This window comes from Schistocerca serialis, chromosome 3 (assembly GCF_023864345.2).
Source record: "Schistocerca serialis cubense isolate TAMUIC-IGC-003099 chromosome 3, iqSchSeri2.2, whole genome shotgun sequence".
Taxonomy (NCBI): domain Eukaryota; kingdom Metazoa; phylum Arthropoda; class Insecta; order Orthoptera; family Acrididae; genus Schistocerca; species Schistocerca serialis.
Window position 1 is genome coordinate 73,311,197 of NC_064640.1, and position 24,010 is coordinate 73,335,206.

At 41.4% G+C, this 24,010-nt stretch overlaps 1 protein-coding gene across 2 annotated transcripts in view; it reads right to left on the reverse strand.

Annotated features, from left to right (window-relative positions):
* The window catches only part of LOC126469732 (carnitine O-palmitoyltransferase 2, mitochondrial), a 152,536-nt gene that overhangs the window by 57,977 nt on the left and 70,549 nt on the right, over positions 1–24,010 (reverse strand). For both annotated transcript variants that reach the window (XM_050096934.1, XM_050096935.1), the window contains exons 7-8: positions 11,658–11,928; positions 8,413–8,609 (exon numbers count right to left, since the gene is read on the reverse strand). In XM_050096934.1, coding sequence (XP_049952891.1) covers positions 8,413–8,609; positions 11,658–11,928 — 468 coding nt within the window. The remainder of the gene's footprint in view (positions 1–8,412; positions 8,610–11,657; positions 11,929–24,010) is intronic.

Below are 24,010 nucleotides of genomic sequence, written 5' to 3' on the forward strand. Positions count from 1 at the left end.
GATGATGTATGACATCATTCAGCCTTCGCAGAGCCCACTGTCGTCACGAGTGGTCCTCGTCAGGAAGACAGATGGCAGTTGGCGCTTTTGTGTTGATTACAGGAAGCTTAATAAGGTAACTAAAAAGGACGTTTACCCCCTTCCACGAATTGATGATACACTAGATTGTCTGAATGGGGCAAAGTTTTTCTCAACCATGGACATGTACTTGGGATACTGGCAATTCGAAGTAGATTAGGCTGATCGTGAGAAAACTGCATTCATCATCCCTGAGGGCTTGTATGAGTTTAAGGTAATGACGTTTGGTTTGTGTAATGCACCAGCAACTTTTGAACGGATGATGGATAATCTTCTATGTCATCTGAAGCGGACGATGTGTCTTTGTTATTTAGATGACATTATAGTGTTCTCAGAGACATATGATGAACATATAAAAACACTGAGGGCCGTTCTTAAGTGTCTCCAACAAGGCAGACTGACCTACACACAGATGCCAATGGGTATGGGCTCGGTGCTGTTCTGGTGCAAATTTCGGATGGAAAAGAGAAGGTTATAGCCTATGCTTCTAGGACACTTACAAAACCCAAGAGAAACTACTCAAATACGGAAATAGAATAGCTTGCTGTGATCTGGGCCATGTACAAATTTCAACAATATCTCTATGGAAGGCCATTCACAGTTGTTACAGACCATCATTCACTTTGTTGGCTGACAGGTCTTAAGGGTCCAACATTATGACTTGCCAGGTGGGCACTACGTCTTCAAGAGTATTACATTACCATAGTGTGCAAAAGTGGAAGAAAACACCAAGATGCTGACTGTCTCTCAGCAAACCCTGTGCAAGACCATCAACACTTTGATGAAGATAGTGACTGTCTTGCTGCACTCCAGGATCTCTCTGCTGAGCAGAAGAACGCCAAGATATCTCAAATTATGCTTGCCTTAAATCAGTCAGAGGATGTGAAACGAGAATTTAAGGTAATTAATGGATTACTTTGCAAGAAAAACTCCAATCCGTTTGGAAAGAGGTGGCTACCAGTTATTCTTAAACACATGAGCTTAGATATTATCCAGAAATTCCATGACACACCTGAAGCCAGACATTTAGGACTTCTTAAAACATACAATAGAATGCGCAAGCGATTTTTCTGGCCAGGTTTATTTAAGAGTGTGTCACTATGTGTTGCACTGTCAAGAGTGCCAGAGGAGAAAGGCAGTTCCCCAGAAACCACCTGGCCGACTCATACCAATTCCACCAGACAAAACGCCTTTCCAGCGTGTTGGGATTGACCTCCTCGGAAGATTTCCAACATCTGCTAGTGGCAATAGATGGATTATTGTTTGCACTGATTATCTGACACGCTATTCCATTACAAAAGCCGTGAAAACAGCCTAAGCATCTGAGGTAGCCAAATTCATCATGGAAGACACTGTACTGGACCACGGTGCCCTAAGATTGTTAATTACGGATCAAGGGAAAATTTTTCAATTGACTCTTGTGACAGAGATAAACCGTCGGTGTAACATTATTCATCACATGACGACTGCCTACCATTCGCAAACTAACAGGCTTACTGAACGCCTTAATATGACCTAGGCCGACATGCTATCAATGTTCATCAATGTTGAACAGAGCAACTGGGATGAGGCGCTTTTGTGTCGTTTGCCTACAACACCGCCAATCAAGAAAAATGGTTCAAATGGCTCTGAGCACTATGGGACTTAACTACTGTGGTCATCAGTCCCCTAGAACTTAGAACTACCTAAACCTAACTAACCTAAGGACATCACACACATCCATGCCCGAGGCAGGATTCGAACCTGCGACCGTAGCAGTCGCGCGGTTCCGGACTGCACGCCTAGAACCGCTAGACCCGCCAAACAAGACACCACAGGATTTATGCCATTTTTCCTGTTGCATAGGCGTGAGGCGACTACGACGATGGACACTGTGTTTACGTTACATCCTGATGACGTGGATGATGACTACATCGGCCAGCTATTAATCAGAGCTGAGCAAGCTCGGCAGTTAGCGGGACTCCACATGCTACAGGCTCAAGAAAACAATCGCCGAAGGTATGACGCAAGCCACCGCCCTGTTGTCTACCAGCCTGGTGACCTCGTCTGGATCTTCACTCCTGTTCAGAAGGTTGGTCTCTCTGAGAAGTTCCTCAGGCACTACTTTGGACCTTATAAGGTTGTACGACAGTTGTTTGACGTTACTTATGAAGTTGAAGATTTTGACCCCGACACAAGTCCACGTCCTTCGAATGAAACCCTACATAGATCCTGCAACCCAGGGTAAATTCGAAGCTCCAGCGACAGGCAACAAGTGGAAAAGTGACAGAGTGCAGCGGCAAAAGAATTGCTAAGAATATCACCGTCAGGGCGAGCATCTGTCATTGGGAGTCAGAGTATGCAGGACCGATGACTCGTTTCCAGACTAGGACGACATAACACTGAGATGCTGTTCTCTTAAGGAGGGAGCAGTGTCGCTGAACAATTAATTTCTATATTTGGTTTGGCTACAGTCTAGAAGTATCCACAGATGTCAAGAATCATTGTACTGGAATGTTCTGTAGTTGAATATATAATGTATGTGTTCTAGCTGGAGGTGGTTCACTCCGCACTCTTGTATGAGCAAGTGCTGAATAAACCACCTTCTACGTGACAAGATAAATAATTATTAACATGTATACTTATCAAATAATCCTTTTAAGTATTACAACATACAAAACGTACTGTGCGTAATTGGGTACAGGTAGTAAGTATCTAGAGTCAGTCCGCCAACATGTGAGCAAGTTTTCCTCTCTGTTCTATACTATGTTCCAATATACATTTTTCCAAATGGAGGAGCACTGTGCTCAATCTTGTTTCTTTAATTTCTGAGTTAAGTGAATAGCATTTTGACATAAATATTGATGATGCACTGTGAATGTGCCATGAGTTCTATAAAGTGGGAGAGTAAGTGATATGCTGCTGGAAACTGAGAACTGGTCACTCGGCCTATACATAAGACTGCAAGATGGCCGGAGCAGGAGCAGAGTACTACAAACTATCTGCACGATATGAAATGACCTCCGATATGTTTATCATGATATTTTGTGAAAATATAGTGGAAAGTTTTGGTAAAATGTAAATAATGTAGGAGTAAAGGAGACCACTCACTAAACAGCACAAGCATGGAGTCGTCGACAGACACACACACGTGGGAGAAAGAAAACTTGCTCACACCCCTTCCACCACCACCACCGTCCTTTTGCATTAGGACTGCACAATGGAGGGCTGACAGGTGCATGAACTAGATATGTGATGCTTGGGTGCCAGAACCGGTGGGGTGCAGCCCATGATGTAAGTAACATGGACTGGGAGGGGGTGACAGGACAGAGGAAGGGGAAACTGTTGGGTAGCTGGTGTGGGGACAGTGAGTTCATGAAGATCATGGCTAGGAGGATTACTGGAGTGAAAGATGTATTGCAAAGACAACTTCCAACTCCATAGTTCAGAGAAGCTGGTGATGGCAGGAAGGATCCATATAGTGAAGCAGCCATCGAAACCAAAGCATGTTGTGCTCAGCTGCATGTTATGCCACTGGTTAGTCAACTTTGTTCTTGGTCAGTCTTGAGGTGGCCATTCATTCTGGTGGACAGCTGATTGGTTGTCATACCAACACAAAAACCTGTACAGTGTTTACAGCAGAGCTGGTCTATGACATGGCTGCTTACACAGTGGACCTGACTCTGATGGGATAGGATAAGTGTGTAACAGGGCTGGAGTAGGATGTGCTGGGTGGGTAGATCGGACAGGTTTTGCTTTTGGGTCTGTGACATGGGGTCAGGAGTGGGAGTAGCGTATGGATGGACTAGGATGTTGTGTAGGCCAGGTGGGCAATGGAATACCACTTTGAGCAGGATCTTTGGTAGGATGTCCCTGATTTCTGGGCATCACGACAGATAATCAAGGCCCTGGTGAAGGATATGATGCAGTTCTTCCGGTCCACGGTGATGTTGGGTGAAGAGAGGATGCTCCTCAGTAGCTGATTCAGGTTGGTGGTGCAAGGATAAGGAGTATGTGAGGATATGGCATGAGAAATGTGTTTGAGGACTAGGCTTGTGAGGTAGTGCCTATATGTGAAGACCTTCGTGAGACTTTCAGCATACTGCGCAAGGAAGTTCTCATCACTGCACATCCACTGTCTATGGGTGGCCAGTCTCTATGGGAGCAATTTTTTGGTGTGGAAGGGATGACAGCTGACAAAATGCAGGTACTGTTGTGGTTATCACATTTAATATGGACAGAGGTGTTGATGGAGCCATCAGAGAGGTGGCGGTCGATGTTCAGGAATGTGGCACGTTGGCTCGAGGAGGACCAGTTGAAATGGATGGCAGAGATAGTGTTACGAGGTTGTGGAGGAATGAGGACAGAGTGTTTGACCCTGAGACCAGATCATGAATGTATCATTGATGAGCTTGAAGCAGAAAATGGGTTTGGGAGGCTTTCCTTTAGATGGTTCATAAAAAGTTTGGCATAAATAAGGGGTGCAATGTAGGTGCCCGTGGTTGTGACACAGGATTTGCTTATGTACCTTTCCCTCAACAGAGTAGTAGTTGCGTTTCAGTCCAAGGGTAACCCAAGAGCCTGTTTTCCTTTCTAACTAAAATTACCAACTGGATCTATAGACAAAGCCAGCAGAGTACATGTGTATTTTCTTTGACTCTCCCAATACTTTCTCAGAATAAACTCATCACCTATGTTTAGAGTCAGCAATTCTACACTTACAGACTTTCTTATGGGTGGCTTTGGATATAACGACAAGTCAACAGTTCACTAGAGCTATTAATATGCACTAATTCAACTCTCATTTTGTCCACAATTGATTTTACAAATTTCAGTTTATCTTTTTCAGCAGAATATTTGGATGAATGATAATGTATCACTGAATACTTCACAAAATAAAATAACTTATTGAAACAAAGTAACAGAACAATAAAACATGGAAATAAATATAATTTCAGCATTAGACTAGTAATAGCAACTGAAAACCCACTGCCATCCACCAAACACACAGAGAGGTTGCAACCTCCATGATTTTCCACATTACACTTTGTATGAGGATTACACCTCAATGTTTCTGTATGTTCTTAAGACAATCTAATAAATGATCATTTCATAACATAAGAAAAAATAATAAATGACACAGTATATGACTTGTGTACAATGCATAACTCCGTGTAGGGAGTTACCAGCTCAAACTCCTGAGCACGATTCTGTACAGGCCACTGGATATGTTGTTGAGAACATGCTGCTGCTTCAAGTCCTCCTCTCCATACCATGCCATACTGAAAGCATACATTTACTATACAGCCCCTAAGCAGCATTTTTAACAGTATCACACACAAGTGTATGTGCTGTATTGCCAATCAGGATAATCACATTCTCTACTCATATTATTTCTTCTCCATGAAAATGGGACTCATTTCTATATTTCAGAAATGATTTAAATACATAAGTAAGTTTTCTGTTTGGAATTCTTTTAATCATTTAGTTGGAACCATGACATGTCTTCTATACAGTGTCTATATCTCATTTCTGTTTGACACTTTAAGCAATATTTATTTTTCAGTCATTTTCATCATTTGTTACAGGAAAAAAAGTGTTTGCCCATGTAACAGATTTTTGTGGCCTATATTAACATTAGCAGTGCATCATTCCAGTACCTCGTACTAATACTGTTAATTATAAAATTGCCAATTTTTGTACGATTCCGAGGTTGAACTGCACTTAGTTTGTACCTAGTTTTGATCGCTTCTATGACAAAAGTAACAAATAGTGTCAATGTATAGGAACATAGTGGAGGCTCTACTCCGAGTTAAAAGAAAAAATCCCACTTACAATGAACATGGTTTATCTTAACCAAGAAATAAACATACCAGAATTTGGCATCAGAATTAAGTGTTTGAAGTAATACGAACAAAAAATTACAGGAAAAACAGAATGAGACAAGACTGCACAGGAAGTAAAACATTATTAATATATTTCCATTAGGAACAATCACCTTTTACGAGGGCACACTAGCATAAAAACGAAGAGCATTACCTACTTCAGCAAAAAATTGTTTTACACAAAGAGACCTAACAATAAAATTCAAATACAATTTGAACAAAATAGTTGTGAAAGCAACAGTAACAGACTGTTTTGGTGAGGACACATACATGAACATTAACTGAAGTAACAAGCTGAATTTTTTTAGTAATAGAACTACTACTTCAATCTGAATCTGGTATGGTGCTTTGTAGATCTCTCAGCTTTTCTCTAATCTCTTCCTTCTTTTTCTCCATTTTTTGAGGACTTCTCAGCTGTCATTTTCTCTCCTCCTGTTCCACCATACCCACCGTGTGCATCTTGGAAGCCGTGTATTAATTGCTTGATACAAAACCCCATGCGTCCTTGGCCACATCATGAAAAGGTACAAAGGACTATGACAGAGGCTTCAGTCAAATTTTTGACCAGAATGGAGGAGCGGTCAGAACTGGCATTGCCATGGAAGATAATGCAAGCAATCATGATGAATCTCTTCAAATTTTCACATCCATTCTTGTTCCCAATGCCACAATCCAGGATTGATGAATGAAATCACGATTCCCACTAAATGATTGAGGATTCCTCTACTGAAATGATTTCTAAAAGATTTTGGAATTCACAGATTTATGATCACCACAGTGATTTAAGGCAGTAAGATGTGTCGATGCTATGCCTGACCGTTTCCTTGCAAGATCAACATTCTGGATCTAATTATATGGTGCCCTACATAAAAGAATACATCACAGTTGATTTATCCAAAATTTGGTATACTATAATCTTCATAAACAAAAGGCACTCGCTTCATAATGCCAAGTTATCTTTCTCCGATATGTCACACTGACCCAGTGCTTTTTTTGGTGGCATACCCATTGTCCACTTTCTGAGATCGCTACAGAGTTATGTTGCACTCAGATCTATATTGAAGATATCTGCTCCTATAAAACTTGTGGTCTGATAAATTTTCTCATTAATTCTCTGACCACAGAATGGAGGGGAGTATGGAGGAAAAGAGTTAAGGGGACATCTCACAAATTTAGTCAGAAACAGCTCAACTTGAGCAGCCACAGTCTCAAGAAAGGCAAGATGAGCTCTCAGCATCTTGTCCCTCATCCACTACTTGGTAGCTTTGACTCTTAGGAATTCAAATAGTGACCTTAGGTTTTGCTTTTACCTCCTCCTGTTCGTGCTTTACCCTTTCTACTTCCTTCACAGACCCACTGTTAATATTTTCTGAGCTCTGACTGCTGCCATGTTATTTTCCACTCACCAAACGATACAAAACTTCTGCAGGATAACAGACGTGCCTGTAATATTGCTGAAATCAGTCAGTGGGAGGGAAAATTTTTGAACAGATCATATAAAGCTCTTAGAAACTGAACAAGGTTCCAACCACTGCTAATACTAATAGTTTTAAAGGTACCATGCACTGTACATATGCCACACAACCTAAAAGTCCAAAAGTATGGGATCCCCTTGTTTACCCTCGAATTTAAGCATGCTTTTCAGTTCCCTTTGGAATGCCATACAAACTTTAGGGCAGTCTGTGGATACCTGAACAGTTTGCCCTTTCAAATTTTATCTCCTTCAGCTAGAGCTATTGCAGTGCTTTTTGTGTTCTAATGACACTATTTTAGGTCTGCCTCTAAAATTCTATAATCAATCTTATTCATACACACAAACAATTAGATTGATAGCTGTTGGCATGCTACAATAGTAATTTTTTGGCACATATAAACAGAAAATGAAATGGGTACAAAATTATCATGCCCTAGCATACCTGGTTCAAAATAAATGGATTCAAATAGGCCGTGAACTCCCCTAAAATGACACCTTTGTCATCACACCATGTTAGTAAACAAAGCAGTACTTACATCTGTATAGCTGTTAATGTAATACCCTTCACTGCGCATTCCTGTTCACACCATGTCATGAAGCTACAAAACCACAGGACAACAACAACCCAGGGAAGCATAGCCAGGATGCAGCAAAAGACATGCAAGCCACTCCATTTCAAACAACAAAAAATCACAGTACAACTCAGCTGGCATGGCTTGGCAAGCCGCAGACAGGCCGGGCTGGGCTAGCTCATCAGTTAGTTGTACTGAGTGAGGGGAAGGGTGGGGGATAACAAGGCACCAGTAGCGGCTGGTCACACAACTCCGAGCTGATGGTGAATGGTGAGCACAGCACTGCATCGAGCCAAGCTGAAGACAAGCAAATGTCTCTTCCCCAAAGCAAACTGGGTATCATGCCTTTTCCATGGTTTTCAGGCAAAACGCAAAAATTCTGCAGTTTTCCTGAACACTGGACACCACAAAATACAATATGTACCTAACATTTTCACCATTTTCTCTGGTTCACAGTTGGACACTGTAGTATCAGGATGAATCCTCGGTTTTGTACTACTGTCCTTGAATACATCAGTTAAGTAACGAAGCACTGCAACACCGTCTCCCCAAGAGTGTTCAAAGTTTATTGCTGCTACTCCATCTTTGGAAAAAAGAAGGGAGAATGATTTGTCAAACCATCTGAAATAAATAAAACAATTTGGTGGATCAACACATTTTACAGATATCAGACAAGAAAAACAGAATTTTTACTAAGTGATCAGTAATCAATACATTTATCCTTACTCACATGATTAGTTCAAAGCGTAAAGTTAGTAAGAACAGCCCAAAATATTTTAGTAAAAGCAAACATTCAGCTGTGGATAGTAGCACTAACACAAAGACGTAACTGTTGTTCTGGTGCCACCAGACAGTACCATGGACATCGAGTAACAGGCGAAACATTAGTATCAACTGCTGTGGCCCAATTACTCAGATGGCATTGATCCTCAATCCTGTGCTTGGATGGGATCATGCCAGACTCCAACATAAAACACACATTTTACTCAATGATCCTACAGCCATCAAAATATATTCGCTGAGTTGTGAATTCTTTCAGAATCAACTGTACTGGGTAAAGCTATACTAACCATTGGTGACATGAAAACTTGTGCCAGACCAGGACTTAAACCCACATTTCTCACTTCTCGCGAGAGGTCTCCTTACCACTTCGGCTCGGCAAGCACGTTCCCTAGACTGACCCAAACTTCCACATGTCACACTGTCTACATCCTTATGTCATAGTCTAATCTGTTCATCCCTTAGTACTTGTTACTTTACTTGTATTCCCACACCAGAATGAATTAAACTATTATGAATTGAGGATATTGTTTTCATTATCATCGTATGCCCTTCCTGAAGTTTGTAATACATATTTTACTTGACAATCCCATAGCCATAAATATATTTTTCAAAATATATTCATTGAACTGTGGATTATTTTAGCATCAGCTGTACTGGATAATTCAGTAAATATATTTCAATGGCTGCAGGATCGTCATGTAAAATATGTATTACAAGCCTCAGGCAGGGCATACATTGACAATAACAACAATAGCCTTGCTTCCTCATAGTTTTATTCTTCCTGGTGCAGGAATACAAGTAAAGTTGTGAACACTAAGGCATGAATAGATTAGACTATGATGTAAGGATATAGACAGCGTGACACTGGAAGGTTGGGTCAGTCCGGGGAGTGTGTTTGGATAGTGTAAGTGGTAATGTGAGCCCTCACAATAAGCAGTAAATCTGGGTCTGAGGCCTGATCTGCCACAAATTTTCACACGTCACCGATGAGTAGTATATAGCTTTACCCAATAAAGCTGGTGCTAAGTGAATTCGCAATTCAGTGAATATATTTTGAAAATTCCTACATACTAGCGCGCATAGGGCTGGTCAAAATCTCTTCCCTGTGTGATAAGATGCGAGAAAAATGTTATTGCACTGGCTACGGTGCTATTCTGGTGGACACTGATACAGCTTGGACTGGGCTTCCCTTGGGAATACGAGCATAAGATACCTATGATTGTTGCTTGGTAATATGCTGTATATTTATGTTTGTCTCTGCGAGTAGATCACCCTTTTACAAAAGTTGGGATGACTTGGGATCTGTGATGCATACAAATCAGACTTCAAACAATTTTGGAATTAGGCTACAATGTGGGTTTTTCAACTCCGAAGGAACTACAACAACTACTAATGCAAACAGCACAGGCTTATCAGGAGCCAACTACAGCTATATTACAGGCAGTGCACGTGTTAGCAAATATAGCAGGAATGACTCCCACTCCATCCATGTTCATGGCCATTCTTCCATTTACTGAAAAACATGAATAGTGAGAAACTCACTGCCAACAACTGCATTTATATTTTGGCTTATCAAATTTCCAACTTGGAAGGACAAAAGGCTACGTTCTTGTCACTAAACTCTAAACTTTACCATCTAATACAAAAATTACAATCATTAACATAGCTGGTGAAACTCGAGTTGTGTGGTATGTTTCCTCTTTTTCAACGAAGGAATACTTTTGGAATAAGGATAGCACTCAATGAAAGGCAGAAGCCTTGAGACATTGACAAGCACACATATTTAAACGGCTCCAATTGCATGAAATGTTCCAGGTGGGCTAGGTTGGGATGGGTGTTGCATCTGGTGGGGTGGGTATAGGGAGAGAGGTGTTGAGGGATGAGTGGCTAAAAGTCTGGTGGGAGGCAGCCAGTCTGCCAGCAAGTAATGATGGAAGAAGCAGTGACAGGAGCATGGGCTCAGCATGTAATGCACGGTTGTCAGAGCCCATGGGGAATGGTGCACGCTGAAGGTGATTTTGGGACATGAATTTGTGAGGGGGTCACAGGACGGAGGAAGGGAAAACCATTATTTGGAGAGTGGTGACAAAGAGCTACTGGAGATTGAGGTCAGGACGATTAGGGGAGTATAGGAAGTGTTGTAAGGACAATTCTCATCTGTGTAGTTCGGAAAAGCAGGTGGTGGAGGGAAGAATCCCGATGGCCTGGGTTGTGAAGCACACATTGAGATGGAGCTTGTTATGTTCAGCTCTATGTTGTGCCACTGGCTGGTCAACTTTGTTCTTGGCAATGGTTTGGTGGTGGCCATTCATTCTCGTGGACATCTGGTTGGAGATCATACCGACATAAAAAGCTGGCAGTATTTGCAGCAGAGTTTGCATTTGATGTCAGTGCTTTCACAGGTGGCCCAGCCTCTGATAGGGCAGGAAATCTGATGTGTCCTTTAGAAAGGGAACGTTATGTTATCTGCATTAATAAATGTAGGTAAACCCTGTAAAACCTACATCTGGATGGTTGGTGGGAGACTGAACCCTGACCATTCCGAATCCTGGAATCAGTGTCCAATGCCTTGGGCACTGCATCACCAGGTTCATTTGCGTCCCTCTCCCGTTTTCTCTTTACACAAGGTCCAGGATGACTACATTGCCTAATCCTCGAATAACCAATTACCTAGCATCTTTCCTCATGTTCAGAATGGAGAGAGACCTAAGTCCTGAGAGTTATACTTTTGTGTGTGTTTTTTGTTTATTAGACTTTACAATTTGGTAATAAGATGTGTCTGTAGATTCATTTTGGGCATTCTTTTCTTTAGATAAAAAATATTGGTCTGAAGTGTCACATATAATGAAAATATATATGTCTAACAGCTATATAAATAATTCTCACCTGTTCCTACCATCACCATGTAGAAGACACTGCATCATGTATTTTTTGTCATCAGCAACACTAACATCATCCAACACCAAATTAAAAATACTGGAATCTATTAATTTTAAGACATCTGCATTCCCTATAGCTTCCAGATGTTTTCTTGCTTTGGCCCAAACATCTCTGTTTTCTGTTGTGAGAATCCCAACAGGATATGAAGAAGCTGGAGCCTGATGCTCAGCTATATATTTTACACATGTAAATATATCTGATGGGTTTAGTATGTTCCCTATTAAGAAAACAGAAAAAATAACATAAACAATTTATAACAAATATTTTATTACAGCTGACTACTGTAACATATAAAATATGTTATTTCAACTGTCAATTAGTATAAACTGTTCATGAAAAGAATAATAAGTTATGTGATCACCTCTGTCATTTATCTACATTTGATTTGCTTCATTTTTGACAAACTGCCTATATTTTCTTACTGAGGAATCATATCTGACTTAGAGCATTGATCATCTGGACTTAAGTTTCACAGTTGTTTTATTAACAAACAAGCTCTTAATTTTGATTAAATTAGAAGAATTCAGGCACTACGAAAATATCATCATCTTGATTTCACTCAAAACTCTTCCATCCGTTATAAATAAAAACCAATGTGCAAAAACATCTTCAGAAAATTTGTCAATTACTTGCAGCTTTTCTCTAGTTAAAATAACCACTCTTCTTCATTCCATTTCTGTGATGAATATTCTGCAGTACCTACAATTAAAAGCAACGGCCACCAAATAACACACATTTTCAAATAAATATTCCTGGAGAATATTTACAGGTGTCCACAAGTAAAAAAATTACACGTACATCAAGAATTGAGTAAAAAACAAAGAAATGCATGCAAAATTCTAGTTATATTGTTACCACAATGATGCTGGATAAAATTGCCACAAACAAACCAGGAGTCAAATTCTACATGATTGACAACTGGTTATTTAAGAACAAGATAGTAAAGAAGTCACCAGTATTATAGTCTGTAGCGGTTTCTGTAGAACATTATTTTTTAGCTGAGAGTATATTACAACTTTGATTTTTTTACACTTTGGTGTTACTATTATACCGTATTTACTCAAATCTAAGCCTCACTTGAATCAAAGCCGCACCTGAAAAATGAAACTCTAAATCAAGGAAAAGGAAAAAAAAAAAAAAAAAAAAAATTTCCCGAATCTAAGCTGCTCCTGAAATTTGAGACTCAAAATTCAAGGTGAGAGAAAAGTTTTAGACCGCCACTCCAGTCCATTGTAACATGAAACACAATTGAGGTCGAATGGATGAAGATACAGCTACCGTAGTCTGGCTCGAGTCGTAAGCTTAACATTTAAGCTTTACCAAGTAGTCATTGCTATGTGTCAGGCGCTCTGTCCGTATTTATACGAGTAACCTTCCTTTTTCACATGCTTCGTCTGGTTTGAATTGATCGCTTATTTTGCTTTGATCTGATAAGTGCCGTTCTCTTTGTTATAGGTGTTTAAGTCTTTCTAAGCTAACGTAGGTTTGCCTTTCCTTAATCTTATCTTAGAAGAAAGATTAAGCAAAGGCAAACCTACGTTTCTAGCATTTGTAGACTTAGAGAAAGCTTTTGACAATGTTGACTGGAATACTCTCTTTCAAATTCTAAAGGTGCCAGGGGTAAAATACAGGGAGCGAAAGGCTATTTACAATTTGTACAGAAACCAGATGGCAGTTATAAGAGTCGAGGGACATAAAAGGGAAGCAGCTATTGGGAAGGGAGTGAGACAGGGTTGTAGCCTCTCCCCGATGTTATTCAATCTGTATATTGAGCAAGCAGTAAAGGAAACAAAAGAAAAATTCGGAGTAGGTATTAAAATCCATGGAGAAGAAATAAAAACTTTGAGGTTCGCCAATGACATTGTAATTCTGTCAGAGACAGCAAAGGACTTGGAAGAGCAGTTGAATGGAATGGACAGTGTCTTGAAAGGAGGATATAAGATGAACATCAACAAAAGCAAAACGAGGATAATGGATAGTAGTCTAATTAAGTCGGGTGATGCTGAGGGAATTAGATTAGGAAATTAGACACTTAAAGTAGTAAAGGAGTTTTTCTATTTGGGGAGCAAAGTAACTGATGATGGTCGAAGTAGAGAGGATATAAAATGTAGACTGGCAATGGCAAGGAAAGCATTTCTGAAGAGAAATTTGTTAACATCGAGTATAGATTTAAGTGTCAGGAAGTCATTTCTGAAAGTATTTGTATGGAAGTGAAACATGGACGATAAATAGTTTGGACAAGAAGAGAATAGAAGCTTTCTAAATGTGGTGCTACAGAAAAATGCTGAAGGTTAGATGGATAGATCACATAACTAATGAGGAGGTATTGAATAGAATTGGGGAGAAGAGGAGTTTGTGGCACAACTTGACAAGAAGAAGGGACCGGTTGGTAGGACATGTTCTGAGGCATCAAGGGATCACAAATTTAGCATTGGCTTGCTTTTGTGCTCACTACTGCGACTCACAATTTAAAAAAAGAGGAATTGTCTCGCAAGCAAAACAATGGCAAGAGACTGCTATTTGTTGTTACTTACACTGCTGCTTTCTTTGATCATGATCAAGAAGAACCAAATAATAGACTGCGTATGATGGAAGATGCTCTGAACGAGAGGTAAGCAAAAATTTTTCTCAGTTTGAAAATCTTTGCAAACGCCTCTTTAGTACATTACATTCTGCACAGATATTAGAGTCATCTTAGATTTAAAAATCTAGTCAGTTGCCGTGCTTCATTTCCGACTGTATCACTATTCATCACAAGAATAATACGAATATAAACATGACATGATATGTATATTCTTCCGCGTTTGCTGTTGTCTCACTCTAGTTTCGTAGTTTATTAGGCAGACAGGATTTAAATGAGATAGCAGCAAACACGAAAGAATGCATGGCATAATGTTTACATTCTTCTACCTTTTCTTTCAATTTATTTACTGATGCAGAGGTTTTGGCGCCAGTATTATCTTCGTGCCTGCAAAGCATGCCTGTGTAGCGCTACATATATTCAACAGTAGAAGTTAGTTGTAGCAGCACCTACCAACATATTTCAGAACTTCCGCTTACTTTGCACTCGATTCTAAGCTGCAGGTGGTTTTTTTGATTACAAAAACCAGATAAAAAGTGCGGCTTAGATTCGAGTAAATATGGTAAACAAACAGAAATTTAAGCAGTGCAGTAGCAATTAAATTAAGATATACAGTCCTATAAAACTACAACACACACAAATTATGAAAAATCATAAAAATTACAAAAGTCAAATGTAAACACAATATAGCTCAGAGGGACAATACTAAATCTCAGTATTACAATAAATGAGACATGGACAGACTTAATACAATTAATTGGTAGCACGGTGTTATAAATTTTGTGCTACTTGTACTGATTAATATAAACCATTCTTTAAGCTTAACAAAAATAATAGCATTTTGTGCAGCTGGAACTGCTGTATACAAATGGAACAAAAATTTGCTCACTCTGATGCCATTGTGCAACTCCTTGCATATGAACAGCACAAAAATTTCTGACAAAATTTCAGCCCACGCATATTTTTGGCAGAAAATTGAGGTCAAAAAAGGCAGTTTGGCAACACTGTAATCAAGTATCTTCATTCAGTGCTCTGAATGTGTGCTGCCCAGTTAGTGCACTGTACAGAGTTTTGTATTAGAAGGCTCTAGTTCAAGATTTTAGGCTTCTTAATCATTATTCTTCAATTACATAAGGCCTTATAAAAACTACATGCACTTACTTAAGCAGACACAGAAATGAGAGTACAATCATTTTGTTGACATAATACATGTAAGGTTAACAGAGCACAGGTTGAAAAGCGTACATCAGTACATGACAACATCTACATCACTACTTCGCAGTTCACACTTAAGTACTTCACAGATGGTTCATAGAACCACTTTCAGACTATTTCTAGACTGATTCAGTCTCCAATAGCACATAGGAGAGACAAAAACCTAAATCTTTCTGTGTGAGCTCCGCTTTCGCCTATTTTATAACGATAGTCATTTCTCCCTATGTAGGTGGGAATCATCCAAACATTCTGCATTCAGAAGAGAAAGTTGGTGACTGAAATTTCATGAAAACATCTTGCCTCAAAGAAAAATGTCTTTGTTTTAATTATTGTCACCCCCAACTTTCTTATCATATCTGTTACAGTCTCTCCACAATTTATTGATAATATTAGGTTGGTGCATAAATTCGTAGCATTTTCTGTAAGTTTAATAAACACAACAGATACACATTGATTGATTGATTGATTGATTGATTGGAGACGGGTTATGAGACCAAATGGTGAGGCCATTAGTTCCACGTTTGTGAAGTTAGTCCCAGAAGAAAGACGGTCCACTGTAAGTGGATGGATCAAGGCAGGGGAGTCAAATTATAAAATAATAAATATTAAACACACACAGTAACAGGCATAAAAAGGATGGACCAAATCCAAAAACTGGAAGCAGTCATGTGGTAACAGACTGAGAAGACTGTGAAAGAAGGCCCAACCACAACCAACAGGCCCCTGCTCCTCCAAGACTAAAATAGAACCTTATACCTGGAAATAAAAACCACTTTCATGGAGAAAACAGAGGACCAGTTCAACCATCTGTGAATCGTCATACTTAGCATGAAGGGCTGAAAGAAGGGGACATCCCACCAATATGTTTGATACCGTCAGTCTGGCTCCACAACCACATTTTGGGGGTGGAAACAATGTGTGAGCCTGGTATGACCAATGCATAGACAGCATAAAACAGTGGACTCCTTCCAAGATCAGCAGAAGGAAGAGCACGAAACTGCAGTAGAATCCTTGATTGTGTGGAGTTTATTACTGCGAGGAGTAGTGCACAATATGTCATTCCATTTTTGGGGGATGAGAGATTTGCATATCCACAGCTGAGATCATGAAAGGAAAGGAAGTATCTGCTTCTCTAGCCAAACAATCAACCAGTTCATTCCCTGGGATGCCCACATGACTTGGGGCCCAGAGAAAGCCAACGGAACAAGCGGCATGGCCAAGGGCAGAGAGAAGGTCATGGATAGCAGAGAACAAAGGGTGATATGAGTAGCATCAGTCTATAGCCTGGAGGGAGGCCTGAGAAACAAAAAGGAGGGCTCTGAATGGCTAGAAGCTCCACTGTGAACACACTACAGGATACCGGCAATAAACGATGTTCTAAGCCAGCAAGAGAAGTGAAAGTGTATCCCACCTTATCGACTGTCTTAGAACCATCAGTGTAAAAGATGGTGGCACCCTGGAACTCTGCAACGATGGCACATACAAGACGTTGGAAAACCATAGGAGCGACAGAGATTTTAGGACCCTGGAACAGATTGGTCCTATTCAGTGGTCTAGGTACCACCCAAGTGTGGAGGGGAGGGGGGGGGAGGGGGGGGGAGGGGGGGGGAGGGGGGCAGGTTATGGTAAGGAAGACACTGGATGCATTCCAGTGAGTGGAGATGGAGATCCCATCTGGGGGAAGTGAGACACATGCCAACCAGTAATCCCACCCTTGGGCAGGTATCCGGAGGGAGGCATTCTCTCGTTGGCAGATAGCACAGGGTACATGGGATGGTCAGGGAATTGGCAAATGGCAACTGCGTAAGAAACCAGGAGTTGGCTCCATCTATATGTAGAGGGGGAATCCCCGTTTCTGTGAGGAGACTATCAACAAGACTAGTGCAAAAGGCACCAATAGCCAGATGCACCCCATAATGGTGAACAGGGTCAAGCAGTTGCTGAGCCATAAACATGACTATCATAATATAGTCTGGACAAGACCATAGAACAGTAAAGTGGACAACAGTGAAATGGTCTGCAACCAAAGATGTGTGGACCAAGAGGGGAAGAGCATTAAGCTTCCGCACACATGTAGTCTTTAGGTGGCAAATGTGGGGCAGCATGTCAGCTTGTTATAAAAAATAAAGCCCAAGAAACGGGGCTGTGCTACAACATTGAGGAGCTGGTCGCCTAAATAATATGCTGGATTAGGGTGTACTGTGGATCAACAACAAAAATGCATAACCTGCGTTTTGGAGGAAGAAACCTGGAAGCCATGGGAGGTGGCACACGCAGAGGCCCGTCAGATGGCGCCTCTGAGTTGGCACTCAGCAGATGCTACCGAGTGGGAGCTGCACCAGATGCAAAAATCATCGACGTAGAATGCCAGGGTAACCAGAGGCCCAACAGAGGACACAAGTCCATTGATGGCAATGAGGGAGAGAGAGATGATGATGTTTGGTTTTATGGGGCGCTCAACTGCGTGGTTATCAGCGCCCGGGGAGAGAGAGAGATTTAGCACAGAACCCTGAGGGATATCATTCTCCCCCGATGCGGTTGAAGACCCTGAGGAGGTGTTGCGTCTGGGAAACATCGAAGTGTTAGATCATCTGGTTGTGAATGGAATCCAAGTTCGGGGTCGTGTCTCGTGAAGAGCTAAGAGCAGGCAGCAATTCCCATTCAGTGAAGGGTTCATTATAGTGCTCAGCATGGTGCGGGACGAAACAAAGGTGAGCTCTGTCCAATTCTGCATTTCTACTGGAGAAAGGTAGTAGGGTAGGAAGAGGACGACAATGGCACTGCAAAGGGTGTCACGAGGCGTTCTGCGAGGACCAATGGACCAGTGTACACAGCACCTTGGAGGTTAAAACCCAGGACAGTTGACTGTTACTGGCAGCCCAGAAGGCTACAGGGCTTGGACCAAACCTGCGATGAAGAGGCATATGTCCCCAGTGAGGAAACATAACCCCCCAGCATTTCCTTATACTCCGCTCAATAAGGTAACGAGCCTTGGCACAGAGTGTGTCATCGTAACTTCCTTGCGCTTCAAATCTCCTGTGCAGCAAACTACATAAATTTAAGTATTAACTGTGTTTTTCTTACTCATCACTTCTTTTTCTGTGTGTTTTTCCATTTAGGAAGCTTTAATTTTCGAGTACTAGTAATAGTGTTCCACAGATTTCGTGTTTGTTTTGAATACAGTCCAGAGACAGTTAGTGCTTATTTTCATTGTTTCCAACAAGAAGTGTCTAGTAATCACAGTTTAGACAGCTATCAGCCACCTTTATTGAATTAGCAATCTAGTTAAAAGTTGATTACTTAATTCTCTACAGTAAATTGTTGATTTCTTGGGATGGATAGGATGTGTGACTGCTGTGTACAGACGCAGGAGGAGCTGGCCACTGTTCGCGAACAATGGAACGTGCTGATGGCCGCGGTCAGCCATCTTCAGGCTTCTGCTTTGGAGTGTAGCAGCAGTGGGGAGGCTGGAGAGTCGCATGGTACACCCCAGATGTTACATGCTTCACCCACAGTCCCTGCTGTCAAGGCATCTTCGTGGGTACCAGGTGCGGTTGGGCCACCCTCTACATCTACATCTACAGCCATACTCCGCAAGCCACCTGATGGTGTGTGGCGGAGGGTACCTTGAGTACCTCTATCTGTTCTCCCTCCTATTCCAGTCTCGTATTGTTCGTGGAAAGAAAGATTGTTGGTATGCTTCTGTGTGGGCTCTAATCTCTCTGATTTTATCCTCCTGGTCTCTTTGCGACATATACATAGGAGGGATCAATATACTTCTTGTCTCCTCGGTGAAGGTATGTTCTCAAAACTTCAACAAAAGCCCGTACTGAGCTACTAAGTGTCTCTCTTGCAGAGTCTTCCACTGGAGTTTATCTGTCATCTCCATAAGGCTTTCACGATTACTAAACGATCCTGTAACAAAGCATGCTGCTCTCCGTTGGATCTTCTCTATCTCTTCTATCAACCCTATCTGGTACGGATCCCACACCAGTGAGCAGTATTCAAGCAGTGGGCGGACAAGTGTACTGTAACCTACTTCCTTTGTTTTCGGACTGCATTTCCTTAGGATTCTTCCAATGAATCTCAGCCTAACATCTGCCTTACCTACGATTAATTTTATAGGGTCATACCATTTTAAATCATTCCTAATGCCTACTCCCAGATAATTTATGGAATTAACTGCTTCCAGTTGCTGACCTGCTATATTGTAGCTAAATGATAAAGGATCTTTCTTTCTATGTATTTGCAGCACATTACACTTGTCTACATTGAGATACAATTGCCATTCCCTGCACCATGCGTCAATTCGCTGCAGATCCTCCTGCATTCCAGTACAAATTTCCATTGTTACAACCTCTCGGTATACTACAGCCTCATCCGCAAAAAGTCTCCCCGATGTTACCCACAAGGTCATTTACGTATATTGTAAATAACAACAGTCCTATAACACTCCCCTGCGGCACACCTGAAATCACTCTTACTCCCCAAGGGGAGCGGCGGGTTCAAAGGCGTTCACGTCGCACGAGGCAGAGGGTCAATGTGGAGGCAGCCCGTGGGGCATCGCCCGCTCTGCGTGTGAGTGGACACGTGGCTGCTCCTTCAGCAAGGTCCGAGCATGCACACAGCGGGAGAGGTTTATTAGTGATTAGGAGCTCCAATGTTCAACAGGTGATGGAACCCCTTAGGGGTTGGGTTGGGTTGGGTTGTTTGGGGAAGGGGACCAGACAGCGAGGTCATCGGTCTCATCGGATTAGGGAAGGATGGGCAAGGAAGCCGGCCGTGCCCCTTCAGAGGAACCATCCCGGCATTTGCCAGGAGTGATTTAGGGAAATCACGGAAAACCTAAATCAGGATGGCCAGAGGCAGGATTGAACCGTCATCCTCCCGAATGCGAGTCTAACCACTGCGCCACCTCGCTTGTTATGAGCCCCTTTGGGAAATAGCAGAAAGGTCGGGGAAGAAGGCCAGTGTTCACTCTGTCTGCTTGCCAGGGGGTCTCATCTGAGATGTGGAGAAGGCCCTGCCAGCGGGTGCACCCAACTGCAAATTTTTGCTCATGTCAGCACCAATGACTCCTGCCGTCTAGGTTCAATGGTCATCCTCAGTTCATACAGGTGGTTGGCAGAGTCGGCGAAGGTGGAAAGCCTCGCTCGCGGGGTGGAATCTGAGCTAACTATTTGTAGTGTGTGTGGTGTCACCGCCAGACACCACACTTGCTAGGAATTTCTCGACCTCCACTATCGGGTGGAGAAATGCAGAGTCGCCCTGAATAGGTCAGCCATGCACTACATGCAGGAAGCGGCTAAAAGGGCAGCGGAGAACATGTGGAGTGCACATGTGCGTTTTTTAGGTTTTTAGGTTTTGTATGAAGAAAAAAGAACCCCTTTTCACCTTCCTTATGACTAGGAGAAGAAATAATGATATACAAAAAATATTTGTAAGTAAATATCTACTTAAAATCAAGTAACAAGAGGGAAACCTTAACTGTAAAACCAAATTGTAAAAACAATACCAAGTAACAAGCCATGTTAACAAAAAGCCCTGTATGCAATCCCCCTGCTAGAAAACACAGTGTTGTTATCTCACATCAACTTCGAGCTAGGGTGAGAAGTGTGCTCATACCTGAAAAGCAAGACCCAACTGTAAAAATGGTCCAGCATAAAACCATAGCTAGTTTTTGCCATAGCTACCAGTATGGTATGTTCTATTGTACAGTGTAACAATAAAATATTGAAAATTACAATAAGATATAATATGGGTTGATTATTTAATGCAGTTGTGATGTCAAATAGTGGTGTCACTTATACTATTTTGTATGTGACTAGGAGACTAATAAATCTCGCCTGTTATTTGCCATTCTTAAATTTCTGACCCTTGTAGGAAAAAAATACATGAAAGCATATGTGCATATAGCTGACTATTCCATTTTGGGGCTGTTGCTCATTTAAGCAGTGTTTGCCTAAAAAGCCAAAGAAATTTAAAATAGAAGGTGGTTGCTGTAGTAGAATTTAGAAATTTCTATCTGCACACATGTGAGGCGTGTGCATAAATTATTTGATGCTTCTGTGGGGTTGGTTGTGGTGGGTCAGGGCTTAAAAGTTAAAACCCCACACCATGTGTCAAACTAAATAACTTCTCCGTTGTTTCCAAAGGGACCTAATGATGGAGAGATGAGCTGCGATCACTGCACACACTCATACACATTCTTTGGACTTTGCCAAATAGTGTATCGATCTTAGCCTAACTAGAAAAACTAGCAGTGGCCTTGGAAAAGAGGTAGAGAATATTGTTGGGTGACTCAGTATTTTAGACTTGGGCATCAGTTGCATTTGTTCACAGAGCTGTGGACAGACTCAAATCCAAATATAATAAAGTAATAGTATGTATCACCTGAACATTTTAGATACTTTTGTTTGACACCAATACTGCAACTGACTTTTGCAGTGTTACATAGTGGAGAGACTGATCCTGATTTTTTTTTTTTTTTAAGCACGACTGCATTTATCAGGGCATTCAAACTCGCAAAACATTTGTCATTGGAGTTCAGAAAAATCCCTATCAGTTACATCTAGAGCCTCTGCTTTATAATTTCTGATAATACAGCAACCTTTTTTCAGATAACTAGTGACTAAAAAGAGATCTGTGATTATTTCATGCAGGAAAAGCTAGAGCATACACCACCAATGCATTTATGACAATATTATGATGTGTTATTGGTAATGGGAAGTATCCTATCACAAGTAACATTTCGTAATACTGCCACGGACACATTTTTCTCTTGCATAAGAAATAATCTATATCAGTACTCCACTTGGCAAATTTAGAGGAGATAGCTGAAATGTATGCAGCAATCGGAGCCTGCCTTCCTGGTATTGGTTCACATGCGACACTGCACACACCACTTGAATAGTATTTGAAACACACTATATTTTACAGATGAATTTAGCTAAAATTTTGTGGTGTTGCAGCTGTTCTATATACCCATTACTTTCGTTCAGTATGGTATTCTTAATCTATATAAATGATTTAGGATATGATCTGTGCAGAATTGTTGGATTGTTTGCAGATGATGCTGTCATTTACCATCCAGTAATTTTGTCAGAAGATCAGTGTGAATTACAAAGTTATTTACATAAGCTATCTGTGGGATGCAAACAGTGAGAAGTAACAAGTGACTGTGAACTGTAAAAATTGTGAGGTCCTCCAGATGAGTACTAAAAAATTCTGCTAAATTTCAGTTACATGATAAATCATACAAATTTAAGGTTGCTGGTTCTACTAAATACCTAGGGATTACAATACAAACAACTGAAACTGGAACCAACACACAGTAAATGCTGTGAGGAAGGCGAACCAAAGACTGTTTTATTGACAGAAAACTTGAAGAATGTATGAAAGAGACTGCCTGCACAATGCTTGTCCATCTTCTTGTGGGGTATTGCTGCCCAAGTGGAGCCTTACCAATTGGATTGGTGGAAGACATAAAAAAAGAAAAAGTTCAAAGAAGGGAAGCTTGTTTTGTATTAGGTTGGTGCATAAGTTTGCAGCATTTTTGTTTTGCATGTTGTATTCCAGTTGCTAGGGGTTTGTTTCTCAATTGTAATTTGTTATTTGCATTTCACTGTTGCTATTTGAGTTTACATATTGTCATTTGGTGATAGTGAGTGGAGCTGTAGACGCTAGAAAATGGAGTGCCAAGTGAAGAAATCTGAACATTTCCAACATATTCTTCTGTTTGGGTTTAGTAGAGGGGTTGCTATATGTGCATCTCTTCTTGCTTGTCATCATTTGGCTCATGAACATCATCAACCATTCCAATCCTGTATCATTACTGTGATGAGAAATGGTGTCTTAATGCTAATATAAGGAAAAGAGAGGAATGGTTGAACCCCAAAGGAGCAGCTTTCTTTAGTGAGTTCGTGCATGGTGCACATGGGGGCCTGAGCTATTGTAGTGAATGCTTCCTGCCTTGGATGCATTTCCTTCACCATGCCCTCCCTCTCTCTCTTAGCTCCTTCCCCATTGCCCCCTCCTTTCCCTCTCTCAGCGTTCTGATTTATGTTGACCTGGCTATCCACCTGGTTTCCTGTATTGCTTGCAATTTTGTTCATTTTGCCTGTTCTTTCATCCTTGTTTGGTGTTTAGGTCCTCGCTTGAGGTTTGACCCCCCACTTCAAAATTTCCTGTTTTTAGTGTGAGCAATTGGGGAAGAACTCCCTCCCTAGCATATATGGTGTAGATTCCTCTCCCCCCTTTCCTTCTCCTCTCCCTTCCACCCTGATAGGTCACCAGCATGCGTAGCCCAGTCTGTGTGGTGGGGCTGTTTTGTACCCACGTGGCCGAGTCCCCTGACAACACAGGGATCACACTACTGATACCTGAGCTGTTACCTCCCCACATATGCCAAGGAGTGGTTGCTTATCTTCTTGGAGCATCGGAATTCCCGGCAACGGCTGACGTGCCAGATGGCCCTTGCTGTGGCTGGGTGGTGCCCGTGGGG